We start from the raw sequence: 15,025 nt of genomic DNA, 5'->3' as shown, positions 1-15,025 counted from the left end.
ACTCTGTTGCGTCGTTACCTTTTCTAGTTTTAAATCATTTTCGCTGTCGAATCGAACTCGTTGCAGAAAATAGCGCGCCGGAACGCTCGAAGCCTTATCTTCCGGGCCGTTTTTTAGGGCAATTAGGAAGAAATGGACAGAATCACCCTTCTCTATATAATCTACGATCCCGTATACGAATACTCCACCTGAATTCCGTACTACCTCAGATTCGTGGGGTGATGCCTTTAAGTGACCTCACATCAAGCATTACCAAGTCAACGAACCGTAGAACAAATATCGAAGAATTTCTCGGCTCTGTTTGGGTATTACTATGTAACCACCTTTTATTCTCGCATTTATCCATTTTGTACATCGCGCACAATCGGCGCCGAAAGTGTTGTTGCGGCGGAGTGCGACGCGTCTGCTGCAATACACGCTTTCTCCGCGCACACACTCTCTCGTTACTGCGCTTCCCCAATCAGAAGCGCACCGCTACCAACCGGTTGAACACTTTTGGTGCTTCTATTTATCCCTTGTTTTAGTGCGTTTTCTTCTTACAATGCCAATCGCTGATGATATCGTGCGCCAGCTTTGCGTCGAGTTCAAGAAAGTTAGCGAATCGAGTGCAAAAGGTATGTCAACCTTAATATTTTGGATGAGATTACACGATATATGCAGTGGAAAGTAGTGCATATGGATGTAGTTCTCCGGAAAGAAAGGAAACTCTCGGTCCTCTTGGTATACGGGATAATTATAGATCGATCTTTGGCTATAATTACTTAAATTGTGGTTGCGAATATGGAAGATAGTGATGGTATAGTCGAATGAAGACGACCTTATACTCGGTGCATAAGCCGGGCGCACGAGGCGACACTTTGAGCTTAGCGGTTGTGGTCGAAGCGGGTCCTTGGTTAGCTCCATCATCGCTGCAGTCCGAACCGTTCGTAACTGCAGGTCAACAACGTCACTTCGATCGCTGTTGAGCCTGTAGTTGTGAGCGACTCGGACTGTTAAGCGCATACGCAACTGCTTCAGCTCCTTTTGACTCGAGTGTGTTAGGGGTAATATTGGCAAACCCTGCGATTGAATCCAAGTAATGGTAATCACTAGTTAATCAGAGGAGTTGCATTGAATTTAGGCTCCTAATTAAATATGTTTAGTGTCAAACGCTTTTGCTGAAAGAGCAGATATCCACGAAAGGGAGCAACATGCAAAGTTTCAGAAATATTTGGAGAGTTAGTTATTCGAATGATTTCTCGCTTTTTTTGACACGATTCCCAAACTGTCCTTCACTTCAGGTAGATCGCGGAGCGCCACCTCTGATATCATTCGACTGGAACTGGAAAAGGAGCAGAGATGTTATACTGATGCTGAGAAAGAGATGGTTTCAGCTGAACAAAGGTTCATTATCTTCTACTTCTTGCCCTTAACTGTCAGCAATGTTTTCCTTTTTGTGATTATACATGAGAAGCATTATTCCATTTTAGCCTGATACCTCAGAATAATTTGCCCATTTCTTTTCTAGTGGAGTAATTTGAGATAATGAGATCTGATCAAGTACGGTATTCGGTGCGTAGAGTAACGCTATTCTGGGTAAGGTTGAAGTAATTTCCTATCGCAGTTTTTCACACAAGCAGCCTTTGTTTAGAGGTGTATTCGTGCTGTTCACAAAATGTCCAAAGGTTGCGCTTACGGTCAAAAGGGCCTAATAGACTGTTCACGGTTTTTGAAATCTGATAGAAATTAGAATCATTGCTCGAGAAGCTGGTCAACATTCCGACTAGGATCTCGTAACATTTCACTTGGCATTGCTACATCTCTTCTAGGGAAGAAGATATTTTCCCGAAACAATGATGGGGACCATGGACAGAGACGTAGGCCTGGGCACATCGTTCCCACTTTCATCTACCGGCGGCTTAAAACGATCTCAAGCAGTTTCATAAGCTGCTGCACTTGAGGCGGCACGGAGCCAGTAGTTGCCATCCGGCTGGGGCCATCTCTACTCCCACTCCTGGAGCTGGCGAGTTCCCATTCCGATACCAACTACTGGCTCCCTTGCGCCGCTTCGAGCACGGCCGTTTGCGCAACTGCACCAGGGTTCTGTTCCTTTTGATTTGACTATACCTCTGCACTTTTTCAACACTCAAACAGCTGTCCATCTCGGTCTCAGTCCTGAATGTCTGGCTAAGTTTACCGGAGTCATTTTATGCATAACAGCAACCAACTCCGTGAACTGATAATATAGGTGTTTTGAAACCATTTAATATTTACGTTTCATAAACATTCTTATTCATATTCGAAGTAGTGTCCTTTATGGTCCGTAAAAGATCATGTCTAGGATCCTCAAGACTGAGAAAAGCGAACAGGCACGAGTCGATGAGCTGAAGAATAACATTTTGGCAATGCGAAAAACGGAGATGGATATTACGAAGGAGCAGTCTATGAGGGATATGTATCAGGACATGATAGATAAATTGGCGGAAATGGTAAGTTAGATGTTAGTCTATCACATCACACGTTAGATTCCTAACATTAGACAATAATTTGCAAAAAAAAATGTGAAGATCAGCGATTATCGATTCTTTGTAGTTGTATCTAAATATGAAATCGCATCCAATAGAAATAGCGAGGAGACAGACAGTGAAGAGGTGCTCCACAATTTGTACTGCCGTACAAAGACTGGGGTGCACAGAACCACTATTGCTTATCAACTCTTCCCTTTCTCGAGGTGCGTTCTGTCGAGATTCAATCGGTCGGCTTGCCCTGCGTCATCAGTCTAGCTCTCCCACTATAATGGTGGGGCTTATGAAGCCTTGAGAGACACCGCAACTATGTCTTCGCATGAATTTTCGTTTTCGCAGAAAAGCGAGTGGTGAAGAACAATACAATGAAATATGAGGCAAATGCAACGGACTGAATAGTTTCTCAATTTGCATGCTTTGAACTCCACTAAAGTTCGTGTTGATCGTTTGGGATCGTTTTTCAGCTTCGTTGTATGGGTACACCAATTACACTCCAAGTAAGGTTTTAACTGTGTGATTGCATCTACGAGAGATGGTAAACTGTGTAACTGGCTTATACAATGACTTGGGGTGGCTAGCCGATGTGTCAAGTCAGTGTTTTCATCCTCCCAGACAAGTCTGGTACCAGTTTATCGACCGCGGTGGGATGAAAGAGTTAATGACCACTAGGGAGGATTCGAACATCCAATCGATCGTGCAGGCAGTGAAACCTCTAACCGCTACACTACACCATACACCATACATCTATATACAAGTTATATATAGTCGCGTCAAAACGACATTATGCTCGGTGCAGTTGCGTAGGTGGCTACTCTTGTGAAATGTTGGGGTAAAAAGAAGCGGTTAGAATCGAAAGAGGACCCTTTCTAGCACCACTCTTCGTTGCAGCTCGCGATGGTCCCACCTCGATCCAAACGACTGGCTTAAAGGCATCACCCCACGAATCTGACGTGATATGAGTTTCCGATGGTCAAAAACTATACGGGATCGTAGATTGCAGAAACGAGTGGGATCCCGCCTATTTCTTCCTAATCGCCGTAAAAAACGCCCCGTATGATGCGGCTTCCAGCGTCCCGGGGCGCTATTTTCCACATCGAGTTCTATTGGAGCGCACCAGCCTTGTGCACGCGCCGCATCTTCCGGGCCGTTTTTTTTTGAAAGGAAATTAGGAAGAAATGGACGGAGTCACCCTCTTCCCCACAATCTACGACCCCGTGTAGGCATAACCCACTTGAAACCTGTACCACACCAGATTCGTGGGGTGATGTCTTTAACCGTGCCGCTTCGAGCGCAGCCGTTTACGTAGCTGCAGTGAACTTGATGTCGCTTTGACACACAAATGCCCAATTGCGTTTATTACAAGCAAGGCCATAGGACAAGCTAACAATCAGGCTGATATATGTTGTTCCTCCCCCAATGTCATGCCATGTAATGATTGGTATATTTTGTGGATTTTCTTTTCCCCTGAAACTGATCCTCTTCTAAGATGTTATTCAAGTGCATTGCCCTTACAGTAAATGGTGCACGTATAGCTGTGATGGCGTACACGTCATCTTTTTAACACGATGAATGAAATGTCATATCAAATATGTATGACAATTAGTTGATTTATCAATCTTTTCAACGAATGCGCACGCGAATTTTACATCCACTACAAATTTAGTTTTATTTGAATGCTAAGGTACGGAGCAAACAACAAGCACAAAAAACACAAAACAACAGTATGAGTGCTTCTCGGAGCTCACTTATGGATTGTTGATCAAGCCATAATTGAGCGCCGAGAAAAAAAAAACATCCAAACGATAACAGACAAAAATGGAAGACACAACATGAATAGTAAGGATATGGAAAGATAAAAGAAGGAAAAATTGGGACTAAAGTACGGAAGTCAAAAATTTATAAACGTGTACAACTTATAAATACTGTTGCAGCTGTCATATAAAAGAGCAAGAGATAGTTTGGTTCGTTTCCGAATTAAGGATATATCACTGCTTTCGAGCACCTGACAAGCCGATGAATTGTACCTTTCTTTCGAATGGAAATATTCTACCGTTCATTGTTTAGATCCATTGCATTAATTTTAACGAGGTTTTGCATGGATGCACCAAAACCTTGCTAGGTGTTGTATGTCGATCAAGAATGCGGTAATCGCTCTGTTGTATGTTGATCAAGAATGTGATAATCGCTTTAGGCGAAGGTACCAACTTCCTCGATTTAATCATTTTCGAACAGCGCCGCGGAACGTTTGAAGCCACATTTTTCGGGCCGTTTTTACGGCGATTAGGAAGAGATGAACGTAATCGCCATCTTCCTCATAATCAACAACCCCGTATTGGCATAACCCACCTGAAACCCGTATCATCCCAGATTCGTGGGATGACACCTTTAAAGATTGATGAGAGAGTGCGTAGTTCCAAAATACTGGATTTTGAGAATATCTAAATTTGATTTCTCACCTATGTTCCTTCGATACCGTCATAACTTGAAAATATTCGCAGTATACGTTTTTCTCCTCTTTTCCTCAGATAGCGGTGAAACGCAACACACGCAGTTTTTACATCAATAAACCGGTTCTCATGGTCTCACCTACCTAACACAGAATACCGTACCACCATGAAATGACGTGAGCGTCATTTTCGTACTCATAAATTTTAGCTTCTACCTCAGATACCGTAAACTGTGGGCTACTATTTAAGCAACTGTTTCCATTCGTGTTTCCAGTTTCTAAATGGAGGGTGTGACCAGAGTAATGAGGCAAACATACGCTGGGAAAAGACATGCGGTGAAGTATGTGCATAGCGGTGAAACGCAACACACGCAGTTTTTACATAAATAAACCGGTTCTCATGGTCTCACCTACTTTTGAACAAATTCACTTGGAGTTATTGCGCGGTACTACGGTAACGCGGCACAGAAACCCGGAAACATAAGGCCCGTCCCACGCCATTTTTTTTTAACTTTCTGGCGCCTACGCACCGCACCGAAGACGCACCTATTCGACGCCTTCTCACTGCTTTTTGGAACACACACACACACACACACACACACACACACACACACACACACACACACACACACACACACACACACACACACACACACACACACACACACACACACACACACACACACACACACACACACACACACACACACACACACACACACACACACACACACACACACACACACACACACACACACACACACACACACACACACACACACACACACACACACACACACACACACACACACACACACACACACACACACACACACACACACACACACACACACACACACACACACACACACACACACACACACACACACACACACACAGCCCGGCACACACGCACACGCACCACACACACACACACACGCCACACACACACACACACACACGCACGCGCACACACACACACACACACACACACGCACACACACACACACACACACACACACACACACACACACACACACACACACACACACACACACACACACACACACACACACACACACACACACACACACACACACACACACACACACACACACACACACACACACGCGCGCACACACACACACACACACACACACACACACACACACACACACACACACACACACACACACACACACACACACACACACACACACACACACACACACACACACACACACACACACACACACACACACACACACACACACACACACACACACACACACACACACACACACACACACACACACACACACACACACACACGCACACACACGCACACACACACACACACACACACACACACGTGACAGAATAAGCCCGTTATTATATAGCATGATCATATCTATACATACGATACATATCTATCGGAATCACATTCCCAATTTCCCCGAAAATTTTCATAGATTTGGTAAAAGTTTAGTTGACGTTTTCAGCATATTTTGTCGCGACACTCACAGAAGTCGTCATTGGCTAAGGAGCGTTCGCTTTTGAACGAACAAGGTAAGTGATTAATGTAGTAACCAGTGTTAGAAATGCATTTTCAAAGTACATTTTTCATGACCAGTTTTAATTAGATACTTGCTGGAATAGTACTTCGCTGTTTCTGGCGACAGCAGCGTGTAAAATCTGTCATATAAAAGCAGTGTTAACCAGAGAATACTAGATGACATCGCAGCTCACCCTCATCGATTCGTCTATAATAGTCAAAGACCATCTGAAAATATGCATGAAAGCTTTCGCTTTGTTATTTTCCTGGCACTGTTTACGTTACTATCCGCGTAATTAAAAAGTCTTTCTTCTTCTTTTTTTCTTTTCTTTTCGAAAAAAAATTAGAAAGAAAAAAAAAGTTAAAGAATCTAAAAGGAAACAATCAGTTCTAACCATATGTTTGGCGCTGGAATTTACTTCCGCTTTTCCGCAGCAAAAGATCAGCCAGTGCTTACCTCATTTACTAGATCTGGTTGCGCAACAGACCACCACGTTCCACAACTATGAGTTATACGCTTTCCACACTCTCAGAGATTACCCTGCGATTGGGGCCCGGCAGCAATGTCTTAACGGTTGTCAAACGGGTTGGAAGCTCAGTCTCAGTTCGTAGTAAGAGAATTGGTCACAAGTACCCCAACCGAACTTATGAAGCTTTACATTGGCTCCGTTAACCGGTCACCTTCATATGTAACCCCTGCACAATCATGAGACAATCCTCATGTAATGTCACCTGTTCAGGATGAACGACAATGACGATTCCGATACATACTTAAAGGCATCACCTCACGAATCTGAGGTGATACGGATTTCAGGTGGAGTATTCGTATACGGGATCGTAGATTATGGAGAGAAGGGTGATTCCGTCCATTTCTTCATAATTGCCGTAAAAAAACGCCCCGGAAGATACAGATTCGAGCGGCGTTCCGGCGCGGTATTTCCCACACGAGTTCGACTGGAGCGCGCCAGCCTTGTGCACGCCCCCCATCTTCCGGGCCGTTCTTTACGGCAATTAGGAAGAAATGGACGGAATCACTCCCCTCTCCATAATCTAATATGCCGTATACGAATATTCCACCAGAAATCCGTACCACCTCAGATTCGTGGGGTGATGTCTTTAAACAATTTCTGAGGCACTTTTTAGCGCGACTTCAGAAACGAATCCATATGTCATAGAAGCAATTTCACACCTGCTTAGCTTTTTGTCCAGTCGCTTACATAATATAACGCAACACAACTTCTGCATGACGGTCGTCCTTTGTGATTGTTGCTTCCATTCGCGTCTATGTGCAGATAGGAATTCATTGTTCATCATGAAGGGTTAACGGGACTGGGGAAGAACGCATGAATAGATTCCCATTATTTTTCAAGTGTTAGCTGCAAGCAATGATGTTGATCAACTTCGAAATGAGGTCAACTCTCTCACTGCGGCACTAGAGGAAACCGGCTACGCGGGATTACTTCATGACACTCGACGATCCGCAATGTTAGTTGCAATATGTTTCTTAAGGGTAGGCCAATCTTTGCCAAGGATAGTCCAATCTTTCAGGTTGTTGATGAAAAACAAGTACACCGCTATGAAGGATGAACTTATTCACCTCCGACTTGCTACGCATACGCTGCGCATTCGTGCACGCACGGCACAGGCTAACCTTGCAATCGAAAAGTAGAAAATGGCTTGAGAGCTTCAAAGTGAGTATTATGGTCATCATGAGTTAGTGAGTATTGTGTCAGCGCTTACTGATTGAGTTAGTAGCTCCCTTTCTGTGAATTGTTAATTTTGCGAAGTTGTTTGAGTTTCCATTAAAAGCTTGAGAATTCCTTAAAATATCAAAGTTTTTACTGGGCTGAAAATCTAACAACACAGAAACAAATAACTAACAATGAGTATCAGAACAAGCCGGAAGATCACAATATAAACGGCGACCTAACATAAGAACTTCTTCGAATTTTGTGTGAGGTAGGCCTCGCTTCGCTTCGTGTCGTAGAACATCTTATAAGCAGCGCTAATTTCGTCTTTTGTTACCTATAAAAGACAGCCATTAATTTAGCTGCAGATCCCATGAGTTACCACTGCAAATTTCCTGCCCTAGATGGAAACTGCACAAACAACGCTACAATGGGTGGGAATATACATTTCCAAACAATGAGGCGGAATACAGTTGACATGAACTGTTCGAAGTACTTTGAGACTAGGAGAGCTATCTCTTTAGCGTGTAGCATAATCGAGCACGGAGAAGAATCGTAATTGCTTGTTGGAAATACGAATGATCTACGTTAACGAAAAATGTTGAGAGAAACCATGCACTTATGCATGATTCAGAGATCTGTTGTGTACCACTCTCTTATCCATTATTGTTCTGTTACCTACCATTGCTTTCTTCTTTCTCTCTCTGAGGACATTAGCCACAGCGATTAGTTGCATTCCGTACCTCATCGACGTTTCACCAACGATCATTTTCAACAGGTTGATAGCCGCAGCTTCCATTCTTAAAAATAAAAGAATGTGTTTCTGCTGAATGTTTGTGGAAAGAATGTCACCCACCTCACACCTTCTTCATCGGCTCGCAAACTTAGAATGCGACCGATTTCGTCGCTTGTGTATGGTTTCGTCGCAATACCAATCAGACGGTCCACAAGGTCAGGAGGCAAACAGTAGTTGGCGGTGACGTCGGTGCCGCGAACCACACCTTTCTCTCTGAAACCGTAGTGTGAACCATGCAAGAAGCAAAGGAAAATATTTTGGAAGACTGCCCAAAAATTTTGGAGATGGACATCTAATGTAAGTCGAATGACTTTCCACACATACTTGTTCGTTGCCATTATAAGTAATGGACTGAGATCCGACTCCATTGCTCGATTGAGGAAAGAAAAACACTCAAGATCCAGCAAATGAACCTCATCAATAAACAGAACTCCAGGATGGATTACCGCCTTGCCTTCCTCACGCCATTCTGCCACCTGTAATAGGAGTAAGAGAAGAGGTTTGCGAATGATCAATTCAAACAACTAAAATGCAACTAGAGCTAATAACATGAACCTGCCTTTTTGTTGATTTGATCACGAACTTCATTCTTGATTTCTCCAGTGTCGCCAGTGAAAAGTGCAAGGAAACCTTGACTGCGAGAATTTATCACGTCGATGTCGTGCAAACAGACAGTATGAACAATCTCTCTTAAATACTAAACTACAGTGACTTTCGTAGATAAGGGAAATTCTATGCAGACAAGCAGCTGGTTACAACTTTTCGAAATCAACGAGATGATGTCAGTTGACCCGCTACCACTTACGAATTAGGTCTGACATCTGTTGCTCACTTTTCACCCTCCACTAATAGTAAATGTCAACTCGAGTGGATGGGAACTGGCGATGAGAAGTGCGTGTTCTACACCAACTATTTCCGTAAGCGTCAATCGCTGAAGTATACAGGGAAAAGCGTCGCAACTTCAAAACCTAGAACGCAGCACATAAAAAAGATCTGCTGCTGCTGGTGGAATTTCAAGGATGAACTGTTGGAATTGACGCCAGTCTACACTACACTCAATGTTGAAAACTATTGTGAACAACTAGATGGCATTGCGCAAAAACTTCATGGAAAACAAAGGAAAGTATTCTTTCTCCATGATAGTGCCAGACCACATATTACTAAGCTGAAGTTGGAAGAACTGACTGAATGGTCCTATCCACCAAATAGTCAGAACCTTACTCTTTCTGAGAATCGTCTATTATGCTCATTGGCTCATCCTCTAGAAGAGCAACACTTTATTAATGAGGTAAACCAGAAAAATGCACATCAATCTCTCTTCGGTTTCCTGGATCCTACATCTTCTAGACATCTACAAGTCACCCGCATGTGGCAACAGGTCGTCGATGGAAAGTACATCAGTGACTGATAACTTATCCTGGCCATAATAATAATAAGCAATTTTCCAAAAAAAAAGTCTCCAGCTGATTCATTCATATTTCTCTAATTTAATACTACTAAAAGCTCGTATTTGAGAAAGCCGACGAACGCCTACACAACATTGTCTGTCTCCGGTAGTTTTCGCTTCTCTACACTTTCTATAATCAAATATGTTGAAATCGATAGTACAATCAAGCTATTGTCGAATATACCGTGTTTTCTGTATTTCACCACTGGGACATGGAACAAATTTCGTTTGCGGACCCATCGCATCATAGTCATGGGAGCGTGTTGCAGATCGTCCAACGCGGGAAACTCTTCCTAAACGAAATTCCCAATACTGCGCTTCATTTAAGCATAGCAGACCCTAGTCATGTAAAACTTAAAAGACTGACCAGAGCTTTTGTCAATTTGGATTACATCACCAGCACAAATACGTTCTTTGATGCATTGGTCCACCATCTTGCTACCAAGATCATAAATAGTCTCCATATCTGTAGTTTTTATAGACAGCTTCCCAACCTGAAGCACGGAACAATTATATATTGAAGGTGCACCTAAGTAAGGAAAGAAGGTCGTACCTTCGGGCCGACACCAGTCACTGGCCTGTCCATCTCTATCGAAACCACTTCCCCTTCGAGGACCTTGAAAAAAAAATATTTCAACGAGGACTTTTCTCCAACCAATACCATCAACAAAAAATAATTTCTTTACTGAGAAAAACCTCTGTCTCTTCCTTAATCCGAACTCCTATAGCTTTGCGAAAGGACTGCATGAGGGCTTCACTCTTACTTATATCTACTGAAAATATTTCTGATGCAGAAATCGATACGAAAGGCGTATCTTCTCCAAGAGCTTTGGCAATGCCCATTGCGATGGCTGTCTTTCCAGTTCCAGGTTGTCCATATATGAGTACACCCCGTCCACCAATATTACCAGTCTGCAAGAATGAATCAAGATTTTGACAAATAAGCAAAACAACTTCGTCCTAATTTTTCTATTATATGTTTTTATATGGTTGTGAATAATTGAGAACATGGATCCAATACAGAACAACTAGACTGTACATACAGCTTAGGAAATAAGAGAGAAGAGGATGACAAGGAAAATAGAAAAACTAAATAACGGTAGCTTGCGTTTTAATGTAACGAATCAACACATTAATGCACTGCGGCTTATCCCTAACCTCTTGCACTCAACTAACAAAATCCCCGAAGAGGGGCTCAGAATTTTGCAGAAATAGACGTTTTAACATTATTTGAGTATGTTCTTTTCTTGCTGCTGCAGTATTCTGTGTACCATTAGACGGACGGACCGCCATACTTCTTAATGTGTTAAACTACCAATAAAAGCTTTGTTTATGTCTCAAATACCATCGCCTTTACTTTCAAAACCAATTCAATCATCAATTACTTTTTCTGCTGATAAACAGCGGCAATAGTTCAAGATGTGGATCACATGTTGAACTCAAAATAACGAACTTAAGTGGTGAAAGCACAACAATAAAGCAAAAATGGCATATGCAGTTCTTCAGAGCCCATTTCTTCAACTTCGTAGTTGTAAAATCTGCCCTCGCTGATGACACAATTCATGGCTCAAAGTTGCATCACTTCGGAAGCAACAGCCTTACCCACATTTTGCTACACATCGGATCATTCCCATCGGCTGCAGATCACCGAGGAGTCAAGGAGAATAAATGTTTCACTACTTTTTTGAGTCTATTTTGACCGTAGGATCTGAACAGTAGTTAATAGTTGGTCGACGACATAAGGAAGAATGGAAAAGTTAAATTTCTTTTTTTTTGTAATTTGTGTATTGTGCGCACATTGCTTTGGCATTTGTGGCAAGCCAAAAACTATTTCCAAAACTCAATTTTTGTCCAATGCTATGATTATGTAAGAAATGAAAAAAACCCAATCAATTCGCACAAAATAATGACTTAACAATAATTATTACTTGCGAGAATGCAAGATTCTATTTTTGGTTTCACAAGTGGTATGGTCGGGTCAAAACGACGAGGAACCTGGTTCCTAGTGATTGTCAAAGTGGGACCCTTACTCATCTCTGCAGTCCGATCTCACATCGCTTCCCTTAAAACTTGTTGATTCATTTGCAACAACTCCGTTCCTATTCTTTCCATCGTGGTTGCTATTGGTAGCCAACACATAAAATCGGTGTAAAAAGTTTTTTATTTTGGTCACGCGTTGCGTCTTCGACGAAGGAGTGGCCCCCCTTCACAGAGCACAAGCTCGTAAGAGGTTCATATTAGTTTTTTTTTTATTTCTTCTTTCCTTTCTCTTTTTTTAATCATTTTTTCCTGTATTTTTTCCTATAGCAATGCATAAATAGGGCTACTTAGTTTAAGTTTTATTTTTCGATTTGGTGTTAGGGTACCTTTAAACTTTTAGTTCGAAAGAATTGAACCTCTATTCCATTTTTTCGTGTGATCATACATGATCAGCGTTTTTTAGAGTCGTAGACGTAGAAAAAATAAAGTCATAGACATAAAATCCGTCTTAGAAAAAAGGTTAACTATGCACAGCCACCCTAACAGGATGGCAGAGATCCAACTCCTACAAACTGAAGTCTTCGAAGAAACACTCAGGTATCAGAAATATTGAACTAGCAAGCTAAATGGGAAAATTCCCCCGTAGTTTTACGACGATGAATTATGCTTATCGATAACAATTACTCACATATCGGACATAAACATACATTTTAGAGGCAACAAACGCCAGAAGTAACGGAAAAGGACCTTGCTGAAACTACGATTTTCTAATCGTGGACTAGATCACCATAGGAAAAAATAGGGTGAAAAAACTATAAATGCCATTAAAAGTCCTCTAAGAAGCTTTGTGGATAGAGACCGGTGCTCACTTTCACTGAGGATGCAACGCTTCACCCCTGCAAAACATGCCTTACGTCGACTGTACGCTATCTGTACAAGTTATGAACTAGTAACATACTAGGACTTGAGTGACAAAAACTTGAAGTTCACACTAAGATCTTGTAACTGATGTTCTAGTAAGATAAATGCAAGCAATGAAACGAAGAAATCACACCTGGACCATCTTCACTATGATAGCAGCAGCTCTCCTCGCGCGAACCTGTCCAACCATTCCATCAGCTACATCTTCGGGATCAAAATTCGCACTCACTCCTAGGCCACGAATGTGAGAGTGCGCTCCTACGCGTTCTACGCGCACTAGACTTCGCAATTCTACGTCTCCTACAAGAGCCATTGCTGGACACCTGCAAACGTTTCAAAATGTTCATCTGGAAATACTTTCTACTTAACTGCTGTGAAACTAAATGGTCGAAATTTAGGGGAGATGTAAGAGAAGTATCAATCAAAATACTGTTCTCAAATGCAAATCAAACCCACAACTCCAGAAATATGTAAGAGAGAGAAGAAGTTAGATTAAATTAAGACTACTATCACAACGAACTAAAGATGTTGTCGCAATAAGGTGAAATTATTTAGGATAAGGTCGAAGTTACTAGAGTACAAATGAGCGAGCAGAGTTAAACAAAACTTTCTCATATTACTAGACAGTCGGATCTCAATATGTTGAGTTTTAGTGCTAAGTTAGTTGGGCGGGTTCACTCTGTCGCGCTCGGATCGAATTGTGTGCGCGGGCGCAAGAACGTCCATAGAGCACAGACAGCGTTCTCGTTATTAAACCTCTTTATTCTCCCTGGTCACTACGTGGTCGGAGCTTGCATCGAAGTCGAGGGAGGAACTTGACGAATGGCTCGCTAATCGTGGATTGTTGTGAAAGAAGGTACCTTGCTTCAACCGTAAAAGTCCCGTTAAAGCCGCGAAACAGGCGAACCGTGAACAGCCTGCACAGAGGCTGAGCCAATAGTCCTTTTTAGGGTCACCAGCTTGCGAATAAATATGGAAAATGTGTGAATAAAAGCTGTTGCATGCATGCTTGGTGATCGTGGAATGCTGTGCAAACCATTTTCGGCTTTTTTTTTTCTTTGGAAGTAGTACATGGTATCACTTAGCTACTCACTTGTGGTAAGCCTGCTTGGAAGGTTTGGAACAGTTAAAGCATGAGCAGTTTCAAACATATTTTCCTTCTTTTCTCTTAGTAGCTTCAGCCAACCAGTCAAGGGTCCTCTTAGATTAACGCTTAATTGTTAGAGCCCTGACTCAGCTATTCCAGTAATGACCCGCTGACCCTGAATTGTCCTTCTCAAATGCTTCTCTGCTTTTCGGGAAAGCCATTTGTCACTTAGAAACAACATTTCTACGCTCTACGTCTTTGCCCCTGTTCCCACAGTTCGATCCTAGCGCGGGAGAGTGGACTTCCTTAACCTTAACACCGAATTTTATTGATGTAGTTACCATTAGGTTATGAATCCTTACATTTTTTAAACGCAAATAAAGCCGCTGTCAAATCTGTGCATCCACATCTGCGCGATATGTCTTGAAATATCTCAAGGCGCTATCGGTGAATGAGTCAGAGGATAGAGCGCTAGCGCACACTTCCCCGTGGTTGTGTGAAGGGGTTCAACATGATCAGCGCGGTAACAGTCACAACAGTTCTGCTCACAGGAGTGTTAATAACACGCTATTTAGGAAACTCGCTGTCATTGGAAAACACT

The 15,025-nt window shown here is 42.4% G+C and overlaps 2 protein-coding genes across 2 annotated transcripts; one reads left to right on the top strand and one right to left on the bottom strand.

Moving 5' to 3' along the window:
* Nucleotides 1-541: 541 nt before the first annotated feature.
* On the top strand, nucleotides 542-8,174 carry RB195_019318 (uncharacterized protein; the record flags this gene model as incomplete). The annotated part of the gene is made up of 7 exons (XM_064187118.1): nucleotides 542-614; nucleotides 1,143-1,217; nucleotides 1,281-1,383; nucleotides 2,321-2,468; nucleotides 6,453-6,519; nucleotides 7,876-7,990; nucleotides 8,054-8,174. The coding sequence occupies 7 exons, from the start codon at nucleotides 542-544 to the stop codon at nucleotides 8,172-8,174; spliced, it is 702 nt and encodes a 233-aa protein (XP_064042999.1).
* A 257-nt stretch (nucleotides 8,175-8,431) lies between these two features.
* Nucleotides 8,432-13,650, bottom strand: RB195_019317 (uncharacterized protein; the record flags this gene model as incomplete). The annotated part of the gene is made up of 10 exons (XM_064187117.1): nucleotides 8,432-8,530; nucleotides 8,876-8,993; nucleotides 9,050-9,202; nucleotides 9,314-9,465; nucleotides 9,549-9,678; nucleotides 10,621-10,729; nucleotides 10,804-10,930; nucleotides 10,990-11,052; nucleotides 11,133-11,348; nucleotides 13,471-13,650. 10 exons carry the CDS (start codon nucleotides 13,648-13,650, stop codon nucleotides 8,432-8,434), a joined length of 1,347 nt encoding a protein of 448 aa, XP_064042998.1.
* Nucleotides 13,651-15,025: the final 1,375 nt, after the last annotated feature.

Source organism: Necator americanus, chromosome II, assembly GCF_031761385.1.
Source record: "Necator americanus strain Aroian chromosome II, whole genome shotgun sequence".
Taxonomy (NCBI): Eukaryota; Metazoa; Nematoda; class Chromadorea; order Rhabditida; family Ancylostomatidae; genus Necator; species Necator americanus.
This window is presented reverse-complemented; position numbering and strand designations above follow the sequence as displayed.